Below are 20,709 nucleotides of genomic sequence, written 5' to 3'. Positions count from 1 at the left end.
GTATTGCCTGCTGTGAGCTGTGACGGGCAGGTGGCTGGGTAGGCTAGCACACCCACTGTGCTCACCACCACCAGCCACCAACCCTGCTGAAGTGCCCTTGAATGTGGCGTCCGCATCCAACCCTGCAACTGCTCCAGGGGCCCTGCACCGCATGCGGCCCTAATCTCTGATTAAATGCATGTGTTGGAAGGATTCAAAAGGATTTATGCAGTGTCGTTTTTACATTTATTTTATTTATATAAATTGTTCTTTTATGGTTTTGTGTGAACATACAGCAGCGACCAGTCAACCCCAGTCAAACCCATGTTTGTGAAAGTGCCCTAATTTAATTCATAATTGCCAAATAAAGTAAATTTATTCTAAATCTTCTGCATGTTCTGGTCTCATGTTGACAAGGTTTGAATGTCCACAGCATAATCCTGAGTGTTAGTGCACTGCTAGCAGAGTATAAAAATGGAAGCTTAAACAGGATTTTACTGTGCATGTATATAGGCTGGTTGCCTGGAGACAACATGTCCTGTTAGCTAAACCCAAACAGGCCACGTCAAGTGTGCCTATATCCAATCCTCTGTAACCCAGTTGTCAGCTCTCATCGCCCATCTAGAAGATGGATTAGAACCCAGGCTGAACCGTGCTGTCCATAAATGAACAGTAACATCAAGTGGTAAATTATGTTGTCAGAGTGAGGGGGGGAATGGCTAATAAACTCAGAATTTAGATGCTATCTTTATTATTATTTAATAAGAGGGAGTCCTATCTGTTTATCCATCCATCTACCTCAAAGCATTAATCATATCCTCAATGAAACAACACAGTTGGCTTTTATTTTTCTTTCACTTGTGCATCTGTGCTTTTATTGCAATGATATATCCGCATGTAACGCACACATTTTCAATGATCATAAATTAAAAAGAGCCTTGAACAACCAGCACTGAACACATGACGTCAGAAAGAATCCACAAAAACAATCACACCAACCGACCAAATCTGCATTCAGATGCTGCACATACTGCCGATACTGTACATTTAAAACACAAACAGAGATGCATGCTCTCTGCCACTCCGTCTCTCTTCTCTCGCTCTCTCTCTCTCAACCCAACACACACACACACACACATACACAGCGTTCACTGGCTACCACTCACACGCATACATGCACAAAAACAAACAAGATTGAGTTTACATGAAGAATCAAAGTGATAAAGTACTGAAGTATTTTTTGTCCGATATAACATCTGACCCGCGTTTGCATAAGTGCTGAATACCTTTCCTCTTTTTAACACTGACGATGCCATACTGTACCTACACTCTAGTTAGACTGAACTGTACTGTACACCACACAGACGGACAGACAGAAAGATAGGCCAACAATCCAACATTCACTGTCACTAATAACAGCCACCTCGAAAGCCTAATAAATACCTTGTCGCATGATTTTGTCGCACGCCAGTGTCACTTGGCGACAACGCACCTTCAGCGAGCAACACCTTCATGCAACAAAGTATAAGTTAGCTTTGGTTTCTGCAACAAGGGTACAATCACCGACATACAGTAGCACTTAATCAACTGCCTTGATTTGATTCTCTTGATATTCTGTTTTTTTCCTTTTACTTTATATATGTATATACTGTATATTATATATGTATACTATTTACAATACATAAATAACATATAAAGGGTTGACATTTACACATTACAGTACAGTACAAATACTCACTACCTGAAATAGCTTGGAGATTTGTGTCATTTTATGTCCAGTGAATATATTCTTTGTGTATGTTCGAATACTTAATACGTATTTCTTATACCTACAACTAGCGAGGCAAAATATATGTTACAACAAATACATGAAGCTAAAAACATACGTGGCTAATATATTTTTATATTTTTATTGTCTTTTTTTATACACGATGCACAAGACGCCACCTTTTTGTTGCAATTCCTATTGCAGTTTCTTTGCAGACACTGTTAACTTTAACAGTACCATTTACAACTGGGTTGATATGTCAAGTAAGTGAGGATGACTGATAAACATGATGATGATGACGCCGAAGATGTTTATCGGTATCATGAGATATTGGGGCATGCTGTGCTACAGAGAAACCACAGGTTCTCTGTCTTTATGGAATATGGACGGCTGCTGGATAGATAAGTGAACAGATATAGTTGTGAATGAAGAGATGGACAGACATGATGGATGACAGGAGGAAAACATCCTCTTCTCCTTTCTAGTCCTCTCGTTGTCATGGCAGCATCCATGGTGTCTCTCCTCAGTTCTACTCGTCGTCATAGAAGTTTTTACGTTCCCTGCGGTCATTGTGACTGGAAAGAAGGAGATTAAAGTATAAACAGGGCAGTTACAAACATGACAAGGGTTTCCGTGTCAAGGGTTTCAGTGGAAATTGGACTAAATTACTCCCACTCGTGTCAGGCATGCTACTTCAGCCCTGGTGCTGTGAGGTCCCGTAGCACTGCTGTGTCTTTATCTAATCCTAAAGTTAATTGCATTCAGCTATCACCTGGTTACATTGCCCTTGGCAAGTCGCTCTGTATGTGAGTGCACTAAATGTGTAAATGTGAAAATTGTAATTGTGTTATCTCAGTTCCCTGACTATCTGACAGCTATTGCAGAATGACTAGCACACCAAGTCAATGCAATTAACTTCCTGGCAAGATAAGGAAACCAGTGGTACTAGGGGTAACCGAGAACCAGAGCTGGAAGCGATCAAACCGCACACAGTACTCACACAACACCAGCAAAACACTGGGCGGTGTCTGATGCCAAACAAAAAACGTCGGGCAGGACTTATCGGGCTATAAGACAAGAACACATCCATGTAAAACCATCACTGTGTCCTTTTTATACATGATGATGACGCGCTATCAATACACACTAAAAGACTTGATCATGTGTGGGTTATCAACTAATCATCAAGGAGATTTGTTTTTGGGAGATCTGATCATGCAGCTACAGTATGACTTATCAATCAAATGTGAGCATAAATTAAATGGAAGGGGGAGTAAAAGGTTTTTTTAAAAGCATTACATGACATCTGCGATGCCATGTATTTCGCAGATCGAGGCATAAATCAAAAAGGTTATTAAAATGGTATGAATGGTAATGATGGGGGGGGGGGGGTGTTAGGGACCTGAGTGAACATAATAGGACCACCTGCCATTTCCACCACGGACGAACTGACAGCTGTTCACTTATTTGTCTATTTATCATGTCATGAGGGATAATGTAGATGAAAAGACGTTAAATCAAAAGGGACATTCAAGTCCCTATCAGGAAGCTGCTGTGCATTTTTATACTCCTACTAAGTTTTAATTTTGAGTGAGAGAAGGACCATCATTTACAAATTATGTGACATACAGTAGATACATACTTTAGATTTATACTGTAATCACTATTTTTTATGTTTCTAGAAAACCTACTGCTATCCTACAATAGACTACATGCCGCTACTGTAGACTACTGTACCACTACCATCACTAACATCAGGTTAACTGTGTAGATGCTTGATGTACTGCAGACTATTACCTAGCTAGGCATTATGAGCTCCACTAGCCTTACAATTGTTTTCTTTGCTGTTCACCTTACCATCCAACAGTGAGAGACCAACAGCTTAAACTCGGATCTGATCGGCATCATTCAACCTGGCAAATTGCAAAATGAAATCATTAAGATCAACAGTGAACTAAGTGGTACCTCCTGTTCAACCTTTTTTTTGCTCCTTAGCTCATCCGCGAAGTGTGAAGATTTAATGCTTCAACAAATCACAACAGATCACTGCATGACACACATTGGGTCACAATCTATTGTTGTATACATGTATTCTGTTCAGGAGGTTGATGGAAATGACGACAGGTTGAAACAGTGTAAGTAGTGAAATGGGAGTGACTCTATGGGCAAATAAATCACCTGATAGGTTTATGAAAGACGGGTGATAATAAACAACAGTGTTTCCCCTATAATATGTACCAGAAATATGACAGCTGTTGCTGAATTACAGTATAATGTTGTCTTTGCGAGAGGAGATGAGGACATTATTTTGTACTACGTATGATTAATATCCAGGTCAAATCACACAACACAGTAAAGCATATCAATGGAGAGGAGAAGAGAGGAGAGGGCTCTGTCAATCTGTTTTTGTTGGGGTCCTCAGTGCTGGATGCCTTTGACCATGCTGTCATTCTTCAACAATAAGCAGTGATCTAGTGCCTGTATCACTTCACACAAATTACACTAACCTCCTGGAGCTGCCAGTATTTTGAAAGGTAAATGACTGTTAACGCTTGCCTTTATTTAATCAACATAATCACAAAGTTATAAATATTTTAGGTGTAAGCTCATTTGTTCTCTTTGAGATTGGCAAGAAGATACGAATTACACATTGGCACAGAATTGTGGATGAAAGAAGGTCTGTGTGGCGAAGAGGTGGACAAGAACACATTTGTGATTTTAATTTTGATAGACATGCCTTTATTATTTTATATAGTTCTCCAGCCTCGATTGATGTTGTGTTCGATGTGTTGAAGGATATGATTATGAATCAGTTGCACTCGACTGCCAGAAGTGGACGGAAGGGGGAAGCTCTACTCCACTGAGAAAGCTGGCAGCCATTGGCCTAACACTAACTCATCTGTTCATTTTTATTTTTTTTCCTTTTGAGAGAGCCCTAAAGCTATTCTTTAATAGCCCTTGAAATGCTCTCAGGCACGATGCCAACTATGGCACCTTTAGGGTTTTAGTTTATAGATGATTTTAGGTGAGAGTGATCGGTGGAATAGTCTAGTAGCCAGCCCATAGAGCCCCATTGTGAAGCCCCATGCTGAATCCATTCCAAGCATTCGCTTTGCAATAAAACACTCATTGGGCTAAAAACGGCCAATGCCGTCATCACAAATTGATGATGTCAGCAAGTGGGCATGGCCGTTTGTAGCCCAATGAGTGTTATTTTGCAAAACTAATGCTTGGAATGGATTCAGCATCATGAAAACCCCCTAGTTTGACACGTCACATGCTAGATAAAGCATGATGACATTTTGCCTTCTATAGGTTGTTAATGGTATGGTCACATATTATGCCAATTATGAAAATTGCTCAACATATGCAAGTTAGCATCCGGCAGTTTCTACATGCTGGGGACCCATACTAAACATTTCTAACATAAAACGTTGATGTACTCAACATGTCCGGGTTCATTTTTTGGCTACTAGGCTAGAAGGGAGGATTATGATGGAGAGAGGGAGGGAGCTTTTGGATATTTGTAGTACTTGTGTTATGTGATTTTGGTTGGTTGTTGATATAGTGTATGTGTAGTTAAATAAACTACAATAATAGCTCATAGATCTTTATAGATCAAGCTTGAACAAGGATATACATTTCTGAAACTAAGGGGAAACCTAGGGGAAACACTGAACACGGATAGGGATGAGCAAAAATATGGCGGAAAAAATAAAAAATAAAGAGGTGTGCTATCAGATGATTGAGGTTGAGTGACAGGCGAGAGGGGAGAGGGGATTGGTGCAGAGCTGCGGTACTCACGCCCCCTCGTCTCTGAGCAGAGAGAGGAACTTGGACACCCTGTAGTCCTCTGTCATCTGGAGAAAGAGAAGTTGATATGTCAAAGTTGACATGGCCAGGTACAGTAGGAGGAAATGCATTGAAACAGGGCAGTTTTACTGTAATTCACTTGCACTTTGCACATTACTGTATGTGCTTTGCAGCACTATGGATGGATCAAAACTACGTTAAAGAACCAGTCAACTCCGGTGTCATCATTCATAGCCTGGTATGGCCAGACAACTGGTGTCACTATTTTGGGCAAATGTCGCTCAAATTTTCTCCCATGGTTGCCGAATGTTAGTCCCTAGAATAGGGATGCTAGGGTTCAATTGGCTAAAACAGAAAGAATAGCAGCTTTACACTATCAGAGATCTCAATGAGTTTACAGTACCTGCAGTGACATCTCAATGAGCATGAGGAGTTTACAGTACCTGCAGTGACATCTCAATGAGCATGAGGAGTTTACAGTACCTGCAGTGACATCTCAATGAGCATGAGGATTTTACAGTACCTGCAGTGACATCTCGATGAGCATGAGGAGTTTCTTGATGCCGATCCAGACTCTCTTTCCTTTCATCTGATGTGCGATGCTGGCCCTCTCCTTCTCTGTGAAGCTCCCCAGCAGCTGCACACACACCACACAGAGAGCTTTAGAGGTGCTGGGGGTCAGAGTGTGTGTAATAAATCTGTGCATGACCTGGTCTGTGTGTGTGTGTGTGTGTGTGTGTGTGTGTGTGTGTGTGTGTGTGTGTGTGTGTGTGACCGTGTCTGTGCGTGTGAGCGTGTGTGTGTGTGTGTGTGACCGTGTCTGTGCGTGTGAGCGTGTGTGTGTGTGTGTGTGTGTGTGACCGTGTCTGTGCGTGTGAGCGCGTGTGTGTGTGACCATGTGACCACGCATGCACATTTGTCTGCCAGAATCCAAACATTGAACCCATTTGCCCTTGTGCGTGCGTGTGTGAATGCATGCATGCATGCATGCATGCATGTTGCAGTGCGTGTTGCAGTGTGTACCTCCAGGGCGTCGACTAGCTGCTAAGAGGTGTTGATGTTGGTGATGTGGTTGGTGCTGTGTGTGTGTGTGTGTGTGTGTGTGTGTGTGTGTGTAGCGTACCTCCAGGGCGTCGACCAGCTGCTCTGCAGTGCTGATGTTGGATAGGTGGATGGTGGTGCTGTGTGTGTGTGTGTGTGTGTGTGTGTGTGTGTAGCGTACCTCCAGCGCGTCGACCAGCTGCTCTGCAGTGCTGATGTTGGATAGGTGGATGGTGGTGCTGTGTGTGTGTGTGTGTGTGTGTGTGTGTGTGTGTGTAGCGTACCTCCAGCGCGTCGACCAGCTGCTCTGCAGTGCTGATGTTGGAGAGGTGGATGGTGGTGCTGAAGGCGTCCAACATCTCCATCTCCTGCAGAACGTCCTTCCTGCTGGTGGTGCCGATGATCAGCAGCTTACGGCCCTGCAGGGGCCAAAACCAACCAATAAACAACACATTTCAATGATTCAGTCATTCGTTCATTCACTGACTGATTTGAGGCACAGTTTCACAATCTTTCTAAAATAGCAGATCTACAAGCTCATAGCGCGGCACTCGGTGCCGCGCTATGAGCTTGTAGATCTGCTATTTTTATTCAACAGTTAAAGTATGACATAATGCATAACATAACCCATTTAGACCCGAGACCAGATTCTGTAAATGACATTATAATGGTTCATCTGCACTGCATCAAAGTCGATGTTAGACACTATCCATATACTGTAGCTCTATATGTAGTATCACGCCATGTAATTGTAGCTATTAGACACTTGACCCTTATCCCTAAACGTCTTTGCCTTCTTTACTATTTCGAAAAACATTTTTGCTCACAATGTGTACAGTAGATGTGGATCGGCTAGTTGAACAGTTTTTAAATGTATTTAAAAAAAGAGTAGGCAATGACGAATATATCCATATAGCCATAGGCGGCGGGTATGTAAGGCTAGGCAAGGCTTAGCCTTCCCAAAAATTATGCTGGGTATTTTTTAAATATATATAATATATGTGAAGGCTATAATAGCCTTCTATATATAGAAGGCTATTGTGTGTGTGTGTGTGTGTGTGTGTGTGTGTGTGTGTGTGTGTGTGTGTGTGTGTGTGTTGTCGCTGCCCCCTGGTGATCGCTGATCGGGTAGGCTATACAGCAACTGGCCTAATCAGCATATGATTGGCTACTTGGTAGCCAGTAGCGCGCTGGTTTGTTTTGGAATACAGCAAAACGCAAAATGGATATAGCCTACGCCCCACAGTCTTTTTCAAGGCAAAGATAAAGTAATTCAGAACTAAGAAGAAGCTGTGAGTCGGCTCGGCTGTCAGCACTCAGCAGCACCACCAGTGACCGTCCGCACGGTTCACAGTTCACACCACTGCAGCAACACTGACACGTTCAGCGGAGTGGCTGCTGTCTCTGTGCCGTCTGTGAAGAGCCATGAGCCGGGAGGGGCAGCAACACCGCCGGGTAATCTCCACACTGACTAGAGACTTGAGAAAAAGACCCATATATCGGCCAAAATCGGCTAAAAGCTAGATGCAGTGGCTATAATTGGGTCAAGGGTGTTGCTTTCGTGAGCAAATTTGGTCAAAGTAACACATTTTTAGACCATCTGGGGGAAATAAATAAATAAATCTGCGGCGCGTTCCCCCCATGCAATTCTAGCCTACCCAAAGGTAAAGTCCACCCGCCGCCTATGCATATAGCTGAATCTAAAGCATAGCATCACGCCACGTGTTACAGGTGATGCAATAGGCTCTATGGACACACGCCATTTTGGAAAGAACTTGGCCCTCTTCCCTACTTCCCTACTAGGTGTTACCAATTAAGGCTCTGTTCCATTCTGGTCAAACAGAGTATTGGCTCATTGGAAACATTCTGCTACACCTGTGGGTCTCAAAGCGTCCTTGAGTGGGTTCAAAATGGCCCCGTACGGGTGTGTAACTCTGTGTGTACAAATGCGGAACCAAATGGACCCTTACAGCGGGAGAACAACGGCGACCGACACTTGAATTTCATTGGCGATTGCCTAATCGCCCACTATCCGGACAACGTCACCCAAAAGATGAATTATTTTCATCTTTTCGGCCGATGTTCCTCTGCCCACTTTTCGACCATCGCCAGCTATCGTCAGTAGTCGCCGGGTCACATTGACAAATAATGCACTTCCGGACAATTCGGCTGGCTGTCGCCCGTAAAATGCACTGTTTTACGGATTCATTTGGTTCTATTTGTACACTCTCAGAGTTGTGAGGATCATTGAAATTAAAAAAGTTTGAGAACCACTGCACACTAAATGGGACAGAGCCTGAATTAGTAACATCGGTAACACCTGTGAAGGCGTAGGGAGAGTTATTCTGTGTGCGTATAGCCATAGCGGAGGACACAGACACAACAAGCAACCTTAAATCCGTCTCATGCTGAACTCTGACCTTGGGCGGGGTTTTCTTCAGCAGCACCAGCAGAGCCTGGAGGACCATGTTGGAGAAGCGAGGGCCGATGGGGACATAGTCCAGGAGACGCTCGATGTCGTCCACCACCACGCAGCTCAGCTGGGACTTGTAAGCGTCGTCGAACACCTGCCGGGGAGGGAGGGAAGGAGCGGGAGGGATGGAGGGAGGTCGGGTCGGGAGGGAGGGAAGGAGCGGGAGGGATGGAGGGAGGTCGGGTCGGGAGGGAGGGAAGGAGCGGGAGGGATGGAGGGAGGTCGGGAGGGATGGAGGGAGGTCGGGAGGTCGGGAGGGAGGTCGGGAGCGGGAGGGATGGAGGGAGGTCGGGAGGGAGGTCGGGAGGGAGGGAGGGAGGGAGGGAGGGAAGGAGCGGGAGGGATGGAGGGAGGGAGGGAGGGAGGGAGGGAAGGAGCGGGAGGGAGGGAGGGAGGGAGGGAGGGAGGGAGGGAGGGAGGGAGGGAGGGAAGGAGCGGGAGGGATGGAGGGAGGTCGGGAGGGAAGGAGGGGGGGTGAAGTAGAGCAGAGGAGGGGAGAACAAAGCACGGAAAGGAGGAACGGGAGGAGGTATGCAAGGTAGGAGGAATGCAAGGAGGAAGGAAGACAACGGGTTGGAAACGAGGGAAGCCAGGAAGGTAGTTTGGTAGATATTAACCCATTTAGGCCTGACGTCGAAATGTATAAAATTTCTTCTAAATCTTGACAGTTTTCTGTCAGGATTTGCGACACATTTTCACGATTAAAAATAAAATAGCAGACCTACAAGTTCGTAGCGCGCCACTCGGTGGCGTGCTATGAGCTTGTAGATCTGCTATTTCTTTTAAATAGCTAAATTATAACATAATGTTTAAAACACCAAAAGGGGTTCCCGCCCCAAAATGGGTTCAATATATCCCACGCAATATTTTCATAGAAAGTGAATTGCGAGACGAATAATTAACTTGTCTGTGCTACCTTTTCAAACTGCTTTGAATGTAATGGAAATAACTGCAAAGGGGTATAAACCCCACAAAATAGAATGATGCAATCAAAGACGAATGCTTAAAGTGCAATTCACGTGTCTTCACGTGTTGTAACGTTGTTGGCAAAATTGTGCTCATAGAACCACGTGTGTGACTGGAATGTGAAGATATCACTGGCCTCGGGGAAAGGCTTTATTTTAACCAACAGATTGTGGTAAAAGTGCCCGCTTTGGGGTTATGGGGATTATTTCTTCATGTGAGAAAGGTTGTGCACAATCCTCCGTTACTGTACATGAGCTCACATCGCAGACCTGGCCATGGTACGGGAAGTCAGGAACTATTGTTTGACCAAACTATATACCGCAACCTGCATAAATGTATACCTTCTTGATTTCATGGCACTTTGTGAGCTCGGAGTGTCCAATCATCTTGTCAGGCGTGCAGATTTTGATGAAGGGGAACCCTGAATCCTCGGCGATCTTGGCTGCCAGGGCTGTCTTTCCACAGTGGGGAGGACCTGAGACAGACAGACATTCAATTACAGGTGTCTGTGTGTGACTGTGTGTGTGTTTTTTCTGATATCATCCTACAGTCTAACAGCCACCAGTTTCAAACAGCACTTACGGGCGTCTTTCTTTAACTGTATATATTATGATGATTTCCTATTTTTTTGTTACGTCTTTAAATGTTCAGATGAATTGAAAATGGAGGACCCTGATGTAAACAAGTCTTTTTGTTTTTGTTTTGACCTGTACTTTCGTCTGAACTGTGCCCATTCTACAAACTGTGAATACACATTTTCAATCAATCAATCAATCAATCATGTGTTGTGTGTTGAAAATGGTGGACCCTATTGTAAACAAGTGTAATGCTGTCGTCCACAGTTAACAGTTTTTGTATTGAGTTGTGCTTGAAAATGTACTGTAATTCTACAAACTGTTCATAAATACAATCAATCAATATTTCCGTGTTTTCCACGGACTCACCCTCCAGCAGCACCGCCACCAGAGGCGTGCGGTCGCTGTTCTTGGTCTGCTGCACCAGCAGCTCTCCGTCTTCCAGGACGTGGGTCACCGGTTCGCCCCACTTAATGATCCCGTTCATGATGTAGCTGCAGTAGTCCTCCTGGTTGGTACCGAAGGCCTGAAGGAGGACAAACAATGGATAGAACAATAGTCCTCCTGGTTGGTACCAAAGGCCTGAAGGAGGACAAACAATGGATAGAACAACTACGTATGTACAAATCTGATTCCTTCACTGTTACGATGCGCTAGACCCCTGGGTGATGGAGTATGTCCCTGTTGCGATGCGCTAGACCCCTGGGAGATGGAGTCTGTCCCCGTTACAATGCGCTAGACCCCTGGGAGATGGAGTCTGTCTCCGTTACAATGCACTAGACCCCTGGGAGATGGAGTCTGTCCCCGTTACAATGCGCTATAGACCCCTGGGTGATGGAGTCTGTCCCCGTTACGATGCGCTAGACCCCTGGGTGATGGAGTATGTCCCTGTTGCGATGCGCTAGACCCCTGGGAGATGGAGTCTGTCCCCGTTACAATGCACTAGACCCCTGGGAGATGGAGTCTGTCTCCGTTACAATGCACTAGACCCCTGGGAGATGGAGTCTGTCCCCGTTACAATGCGCTATAGACCCCTGGGTGATGGAGTCTGTCCCCGTTACGATGCGCTAGACCCCTGGGTGATGGAGTCTGTCCCCGTTACGATGCGCTAGACCCCTGGGTGATGGAGTATGTCCCTGTTACGATGCGGTAGACCCCTGGGTGATGGAGTCTGTCCCTGTTACAATGCGCTATAGACCCCTGGGAGATGAATTGCTGAGGTGGGAGCGCCACACCTCCCATCAGCTCCCAGAACTTCCCACACGACTTACCGCACGCAAGCCGTGGTACTCCTACACTGAGCTGGCGGTGCCCGGGATCGAACCCATGAACTTGTGGACCAAAGGCGAGAGCTCAATACCAACTGAGCTACCCGGACACGAAACAGGAATACCAACTGGGTAGCATTCTGAGGTTGTCGTTTCTAAAAAGTATATATTTATTTTATTGTCTTTCCCCTCCCTTCCTCCTTCTGTCTGACACTGGAATCCATTTTTGTATTCCAGGCAGATATGTGTCACAATACACATCAACGGTAATAGGCCAATACATCACGTCAGTGAATCTCCTCATCGCTGTAGCAGGGAACTGTCCATTCTTCATTCTAACAACACCCCACAGAGCCCAACTCAACAGGGGCTATAAAACTGCAATTATGAAAATGGAAATTACAGTGATATCATGCTGATAAATCATACCCAGTATTTATGACATCTCGCAATGTTACTGTAGAAACACTCACCGTCATAACATTTTGTACTACCTAATTTACAGTTTGAGATTAAACCTTGCCATTGCTTTTATAATTATTATGAATTGTACAATATCTTGTGTTTTAGCTGTATTTGTGGGGTGGCAAAATGTTAATGTTAATTCTCAATTCTCTGGCCATTGTTATAAGACTACGTTTTTTCCCCCAATGGAAATATCCCCAAAAAATGGGGTCGTATTATAATCAGGGAATAGACGAGATGACATTCAATGTTCTTTTTCCACAAATGAGTCTTGAAAAATGGGGGTCGTCTTATGATCAGAGTCGTCTTATATTCGGCACAAGGGAAGACACGAGATACTGTGAACACATGGAGAACGGCTACGTACCGGCTTGATGTCATTGTTGAGAGATCCCATGAAATCAGCACGGCTGACACTGAGTTTCTCTGCCTTCTCCATGTCGACCTCTACTGTAGACGTAGCCTGGAGAGAAGAGACAGAATACACAGACAGCAGCGTGTTGATTTTGACAGCAAATTCAGATTTGAGTTTTTAGTCATCGTCTTTTGAATCTTTTTCATTTAGCTTTAGTCACATTTTAGTCACCTGACGCGTTGTGTGCTTGTAGATCTGACGGAATCGTCAATATATTTAGTCTTAGTTTTAGTCATCATAGCTTAGTTTTCATTTAGTTTCCATTTAGTTTTTGTCAGTGAAAAAAGGTATTCAACGAAAAAAAATCAGAGTTAAAGATCTATAATTTACAATTTACAATTTAGGCATTTAGCAGACGCTCTTGATCCAGAGCGACTTACATTTAAGCAAAAACAAAAGCATGGCATACATTTAAGCAAAAACAAAAAGCATGGCATACATCACATATCAAAAGTAAAGTCATGAATCATGTATAAACTAAGAACGTAACAGTGGAGTATCTATGTCAACTATACATACTATACTATATTATACAATATACATGTGTACTATAAAGTGCTATGACTACATGAAATGCAATTCTAGTGCTGTCTACGTAACGAGCTATTTGGTTACCAACTCTCCATCATTTAGCTGGAGACCACTTGGAACCCCCTCAAGGACCACTGGTGGTCCCCGGACTACTGGTTGAAAACCACTGCTCTAAACAAACATTAAAAGGTTTCTGGGGGAGGACCCCCAAACAATCTCCTGGATTCTCAGTCCAATGTTGGCACAGCCATAGAACCCTCAAATTGTTGACCAGATCCAAACTGTTCATTTGAGGGACAGAATTATCGCTTGTGTGGGACAAGTGGGATGGGACGGTGGGACAGTTTCATATTGACTAAAACCACCACTGAAATCCAGCCCCGTGATTTGTCCATCATCTACATCTACAGTATACTGACTTTGATGTGGCGGTTCATGGCGGTGGACTGCGCGGCTCGGACCAGGCCCTCGATCTCGGCACCGCTGTAGTTCTTGGTCTCGGCGGCCAGCTCCTTGATGCACACGTCCGCGGCCAGCAGGCCGAAGCCCTTCATCTTGGCGGTGTGTATGTTCAGGATCTGGAATCGACCCTTCTCATCGGGAAGACCTGGATGGAGCGCAGAGAGACTAGTGTTTTAGTCATTTAGTCTCAGGGCTCTATTTTCGTACATGCTTAAACCCCTTATGCCTAAACTACTTTGCCTTTTTTTACTATTTTGAAAAACATTTTTGAATAGTTAAAAGCCTATCTACAAGCTCACAACGTGTCAATGTAGATTGTCTATTTTAACTATTCAAAAATGTTAGCGTGGACGAAAATAAGAGCCCTAGTCTTTTGAAGAACACATCATTTAGCCTTAGTCCTATTTAGTCTCCTGAAATTGTTTTGTCTTAGTCGACTAAATATCAAAAACCTTAGTCTTTTAGTCTTAGTCAACAAAATTAACACAGCGGGGGGGGGGGGGGGGGGGGCGAGAGAGAGACAGAGATAATGAGAGAGCAGAAAGAGGAGAGGGAAAGGAAGCACGTATAATTGTGAAGAACGTGAGAATACTGGAGAAGGAAAAGCCGTAGGAGGACTTCTGGTTTGCAAAATAAGTGACATGCTAATTATAAGTGAAGAAAGCAGCCTTGGATCGTGCTCTTACCGATCTCCATCTTGACCTCGAACCTGCCAGGCCTCATTAGGGCGTCGTCTATGAGGTCAGGTCTGTTTGTCATACCTGGAGGGGAGAGAGGAGAGAGAGGCCAAGGGGACAGGAGAGGAGAGAGGAGAGAGAGGCCAAGGGGACAGGAGAGGAGAGAGGAGAGAGAGGCCAAGGGGACAAGAGAGGAGAGAGAGGCCAAGGGGACAAGGAGAGAGGAGAGAGAGGCCAAGGGGACAGGAGAGGAGAGAGGAGAGAGAGGCCAAGGGGACAGGAGAGGAGAGAGGAGAGAGAGGCCAAGGGGACAAGAGAGGAGAGAGAGGCCGAGGGGACAAGAGAGGATTAACCCATTTAGGCCCGACATCAAAATAAAACAAAAGTCTTCTGAAAGAATAATGTTAAATTTTTTAAGATTTGTGCCGCATTTTCATGATTTTTCAAAAATAGCAGACCTACAAGCTCGTAGCGCGCCACTCGGTGGCGCGCTATGAGCTTATAGGTCTGCAATCTTTCAATATCTAAAGTATAACGTAATGCTTAAAACACCAAAAGGGGCTTGATTTATACTCCACTGTACAATGATATTGTGCACCACGTCCCGAATCTCCCGATGCGTTGCATTATGAGCTCCTAAAGCGGCTAATTTTGGCATGCCACACTGACGTGCAAAGACGTATACAAATAATGTGAAAGCAGAGCTGTGATATAACACTAATTTAAGGCTCCATTTTCGTCACCTAAACTTCTTTGCCTTTTTTTTTACTATTTTGAAAAACATTTTTGAATAGTTCAACTAGCCAATCTACATTGACACGTTGTGAGCTTGTAGACAGGCCATTTTAACTATTCAAAAATGTTTAGCAAAATAGTAAAAAAAGGCAAAGAAGTTTAGGGATAAGGGGTTTAGCGGTGACGAAAATGGAGCCCTGCCAGATATACACTATACAATATACTATATACACTCTCGCGTAAAATGAACAGTCCGGATTTAGTAGTGTGTGACTGATGTGTTTGTTGTATCAGTTCTCACCTCCCAAGCATGGACAACTGTGGACAAACTGACAGAGGTCGCACTGTGCACAGCACAGGCATAAACTAAAGTGCAACTTGATGGTGAATAAGACTGTACAGTATACATACATGCTCAGCTAGCTCTCCCCGGCATAAATTGTTGGACAACCACTTGAGAGACACATCTACATATAATAATAAGAGTATGGCAAGTTTGGCAAGGAATATCCCTTCAAACACTAGCCATGTTTGGAATGGAGACTATAGGTTGCTGCTTTCAGGAAGGAGATACGGCGTTCCAATTAAGCAATATTACACGAGAGGGTGTGGGTTAACGTGATTATTGCCACGACAGGGATGCGGTCAGGAACGAGACGGAGTCGAGTTCCGCAAGCATCACTGAAGTGGCAATAATCACGTTAACCCACACCCTCGAGTGTAATATTGCAATTCTACCACAGTTACCCTTAAAACAAAGAAAATCGCTGAAAGAATATATTTTTTTAATGACAGATGTAGTCACTACGGCCACAAATGTTCCAAGAAACTAGCTAGCCACCGAGTTTGCTAGCGCTCTGGGAGAACAGAGCGGCTGAATTATTTGTTTTGATTAGGTGGTGAACAGTAGTGGTTTGATCAACGGCTAGAAGGCTGTTTCAACCAATCAGATTGCTTCCTCGAAACGACCTGTGGTAGAATATACAATAATGGAATGGAGACTATAGGTTGCTGCTTTCAGGAAGGAGATACTGCGTTCCAATATACAATAATGGAATGGAGACTATAGGTTGCTGCTTTCAGGAAGGACATATGGCGTTCCAATATACAATAAGGTCAGACTAAAGAACTTTTTTGTTCATCGACAAGCGACGCGTTGTAAATAACCAAAATGGGGGGGGGGGGATAAAAAAAATGGCAATTTAGGTTATTTTTAGGGATTTAGGGTCAAATTTACCGATGACCAGGATGTTGTTGAGCTGCTCCACGCCGTCGATCTTGGACAGCAGCTGGTTGACCACGGTGTCGTGCACGCCCGTGCTGCTGGCGCCCGAGCCTCTCTGCTTGCAGATGGCGTCCAACTCGTCAAAGATGATGATGTGGAGTCCGCTATTGGCGCCCAGCTGGAGGACGAACAGGGTCATACCTTAGTGAGATCATCATCATTGTAAGAGCCGTTTGAGTCGACAACAGCAGGCAGGGCATTGTCAATTTGTCAATCAAGGCCAAGTTTGCCGCGATTACAGGGAAGGTCTTTAACCCTGTCCATAATCAGGGCGCAGGTATTGCCAGCTGGCAGAGGCAAACAGTTTGTAGACTGTTGTTCTGAAGAGCTGTATCCTGTGTGCGTCGACGGTATATTTATGCATTTATTTTGTATGTATAGGACTTAAGAGCAAATACATATAACGTTCACTGAGTAGTGACCGTTTGGATATCAGTTTCTGGAGCACATATCTGAACTTTCTCGGCATATTATATGACGTGGATGTATATTTGGGCACAAATTGCAAAGGTTCTCCATTCACCTAATAGAAGTATTAGATAAAGTACAGTATTAGATAAAGCCTCATCATGATATTATCTCTTATTACCCTTTTCTGTTCATCCTCGGCATCTGCGAACAGTTTCCTGATGTTGGCTTCAGACTCTCCTACAAACTTGTTGAGGATCTCTGGGCCGTTGACAATCTTTGGCTCGCGGGAATTGAGCATCTTTCCGATTTGTCGGGCCATCAGGGTCTTACCGCAGCCTGGTGGTCCGAACAGCATGATACCCTTCACGTGTTTACAACCTGTGAGAGGGCGAGAGACACAAGAGAGGAGGGAGGGAGAGAGAGAAGGGACACAGGGTGGAGAATAATTAAGCACCCAAGGAAGAAGAGAGCATCACAAAAGGTCGACCCCAGAAGGTAGACCCCAGAAGGCGAGTGCTGATTCCGGCCAACTGTCAAATGGCCACGCCCCTCGGCTTGGGAGCTGGGTTGTTTGTGCAAGGACGCGCTGTGATTGGCCAGTAGCCACTTTGAGTGTCGGAGAAAAAAGCTCGCACCTCGAACGGCCCTGAGTCGGCTCAATCCAACTTCGTAACGTTCGACATGGCAACTCGCTCGCTTTAGCTCGCTCGGTGGTGTCTCACGTGGCTCAAGTTCGCTTGAGACGGCGGACTTCCGTCGCGGTCTAGTCCATAGAGTTATATATAAGGTCTAAAGGGGCGTGACCATTTGGTGCAATCAGACCTCGTCCCCCGAGAGGGGCTGAGGAGAAAAGGGAGAACGCGAGAAGATGAAGGAAATGCAATGCAAGAGGAATGCAAAGGAGAGAAAGAATGCAAGAGGAAGGGGTGCAATCACAGGACATTAAAGGCAGCAAGAAGTTTACCAGTATTTCAGAAGTAGTTTGAACTCACCCATCTGTTCCACCATGTCTGGAGGGAAGACTCGAGAGGCGAAGGCTCGGCGGAAGATATCGGAGAACTCTTTGTCCAGCCCACCAATGCCCATCTTCTCAAAGTTCCAGTCTGGGTTGATGATTGTCTGCCGTTGCTCCTTGGTCTTTGCTTTGCCTGTCAAGCACCAACGGTTCTGGTGAATACGGTGTCTAAGATCGATAGTTTCCCCATGCATATACAATCATGCAGAGAACTGGGACAGAGCACAGGTTGTTAGTATATTCAATTCGTTATTTTGTAATAAAGAAATACCTTTTACCTGCCTTTTACCTTGGAGTGCGGGCTCTACCCTTTTTGAACTAAGCCCACAGTAAATGTGCGTATAGCCAAGTTTCCTTTGTCTATCACATAATCACAACAATGGCATGGCAAGCAGTGTGTGGTCATTGGGAATAAGTGTGTCCTACAACCCTTGGCTGCCATCCGTCCTAACCCTTGAGCCTTTAACACCAATATTTATGCATTATTTTCATATTTACATGCACTAACATATTTGCATTAAGATATTTTTCAGGAAATTCTAACTGAATTTCCATGACTTTCACTTTTTCATGACTGTAAACGGCATACAAAGATGGGTGGGACCCCTGTGAGAGAGGTATGCCATTGGGGTTCATGACAATCCCTTCACAAAGTGTAAATGGATGCTCTGTATAGGAGAGGATAGGAGATTCTAACGTTTGGATATGAACTGGGCCACCATGTCTTTCTATGCCCCCTTGTGTTGGCAATAGATATAGCAGCAGTGACACAACCACACAGAGCTTGAATAAGGAACATACTATCTATCTATTGTAGTGTGAGGGGATGCAAGAAGGAACGTACCAATTAGTGTGAGGGACGAGCTCTCTGCCTTCTCGAATACAACCTGGCTGTTTCCCACCATCAAGCCCACGTCAATCTGTCAAACCAGAGGGCAATACTTCATATATATCACAGCTGAAAAGGTATACAGTACACTGCATGTCTTTCACCAAGTGAATCAGAATCTTAACCTAACATGAGGCATCTTTCAGTATTTTTTTTTCATTTGCATGTTTATTCATTTGAGCATTCATCGCTTACTGTACACATCCATTAGTTATATATTGAACCCATTCATGTGTTCGTTCTTTCATCTGTTCATCCATCCATCCATCCACTCATTCGTTCATCAGCCTATTCATATTTAGATTCTAATCAGAATCATCTCTATTGTCACATCACTGTTTTACAAGTCTCCATCAATGCATGAAAGAAAATTACAGCGTAGTCGTAGCTGGGTCTCTCTTAGCTAATTTACAAACGGCAGGTAATACATTTATAGTTTCACACAGTTCGAATTAAATTCAAACGCCGTGTTATAAAACTAATACAAATCAAAGGGCCAGTTGTAGCGCTGCCACACATGTTAAGAAAAGGATTTATTTTATTTATGGCATTTAAAAGTGTATGTCATATATATATATATAATGGTCCTTAATTAACGCCATCCCTTAAGGGTAAGGCCCTAAGATGTTTTATTTTGTTATTGTTTAAGGGGTGTTTTGAAAGCCTATGTTATGATTTGAGGGGATTGTTTTGATTGACGGGTCCGAGGCTGTCTGACGCACGACAAAAGAGGCGTTGGTCGCCGGCCCGCGGGAGGAACCAAACGAGAGAGACAAACCGTTCAGGAAGTCCACGAGAGACCTGGATCAGTTTGATTAATTATTTATTAAATAATAGACTCTGCTCGAACGCTATAGGTGGAAAATAGCTAAGGCCACACGGCAGCACCCTATACTGCAACACAGAAAAGACTGGGTGAGACCGTTTATATTTCTTTTACACCCCGCGAGGATCCACTGTTGTTGTTTTCATTTGGAATAATTACGTTTGGATTATATCGCTTCTGGGGATCCCTTTCCTTTTTGGATAACTTTTTGGAGTGACATTTCGGTTTTCCCTCTTTCTGGGACGTTTTGGAGCCTTGTGGATTTACGGAGCGATAAGGAACAATATAGGAGTGTGCGGGCGTGCACGAGACGCGGACTTTAATTACTCTTTTCTTACAGACCTATCTAATAAACTATTTAGCGGGCGTTCGTGCGTGCGTGTGTGCGTGCGTGCGCGAATCGCGGACATTCGGTGCAAACGGGGTTTCATAACTTTCAGCTCATTCATTTGATTTTGTGGGTGTTTATACCTGTCTGTATTATTATTATTATTTCATTTGGTTGGATAAAGAGCCACATTACTTCATCACCACTTCGCTGTGTTCTCATGAGTTTGTTTGCTGTTTGTCTATTGTCTAGTAAGCTAATCCTGTCATTCTACTTAAATCAGTTGTGTCTAAAGGAGATCAGTCAATATCCCGTAATATAAAAAAGAGTAACAGTTACATTTAATTATCAAACCGTTACACAGTGTCCACCTGTGTGGCGCTATACCCGTCTCCCTGTGCAGTTGTTATTACATGCTTAGTTTCTACGTTGAGGGACATTCTTCTTGCATCTCCAAATTAATGATTCAGCACCAGACACAGAGAAGCCAAATCTGTTTAACACCAGGATTACTTTTTAGCATCTCTGTAACCACATTTAATTTAATACTATTGTCCCCTGGTGTAGGATGGAAGACGTCTGACTGCAGTGTCTGAGTTATGATTACGATATTCATCAGTAGTCTAAGAGTATTTCCATTAAACACTCGTTTCCAGGACGAATAATTATTAAGCCAAAATGAATAAAACATGAATAAAACAAACAACAAAATAGACGGATTAAAATGTGTATGGACTTGTCATCACTATAATCACAGTACAGGGGGAAGCCCATGATGACTAATTCA

The 20,709-nt window shown here is 44.1% G+C and overlaps 1 protein-coding gene across 1 annotated transcript in view; it reads right to left on the bottom strand.

Moving 5' to 3' along the window:
* Positions 1-2,203: 2,203 nt before the first annotated feature.
* Positions 2,204-20,709, bottom strand: part of nsfa (N-ethylmaleimide-sensitive factor a) — a gene marked incomplete at its 5' end in the record, with an annotated part of 27,808 nt that continues 9,302 nt past the window's right edge. Inside the window, 14 exons of the mRNA XM_083780747.1 lie at positions 2,204-2,322; positions 5,552-5,607; positions 6,084-6,197; positions 6,886-7,020; positions 9,022-9,168; positions 10,382-10,515; positions 10,985-11,141; positions 12,716-12,811; positions 13,714-13,901; positions 14,443-14,517; positions 16,406-16,571; positions 17,043-17,242; positions 17,857-18,012; positions 18,724-18,799. Of these exons, the coding sequence (XP_083636873.1) occupies positions 2,277-2,322; positions 5,552-5,607; positions 6,084-6,197; positions 6,886-7,020; positions 9,022-9,168; positions 10,382-10,515; positions 10,985-11,141; positions 12,716-12,811; positions 13,714-13,901; positions 14,443-14,517; positions 16,406-16,571; positions 17,043-17,242; positions 17,857-18,012; positions 18,724-18,799 (1,746 nt within the window). The 3' untranslated portion in view covers positions 2,204-2,276. The remainder of the gene's footprint in view (positions 2,323-5,551; positions 5,608-6,083; positions 6,198-6,885; positions 7,021-9,021; positions 9,169-10,381; positions 10,516-10,984; positions 11,142-12,715; positions 12,812-13,713; positions 13,902-14,442; positions 14,518-16,405; positions 16,572-17,042; positions 17,243-17,856; positions 18,013-18,723; positions 18,800-20,709) is intronic.

The sequence above is a fragment of the Protomyctophum parallelum genome (assembly GCF_964188405.1).
Source record: "Protomyctophum parallelum genome assembly, chromosome: 13".
Taxonomy (NCBI): domain Eukaryota; kingdom Metazoa; phylum Chordata; class Actinopteri; order Myctophiformes; family Myctophidae; genus Protomyctophum; species Protomyctophum parallelum.
This window is presented reverse-complemented; position numbering and strand designations above follow the sequence as displayed.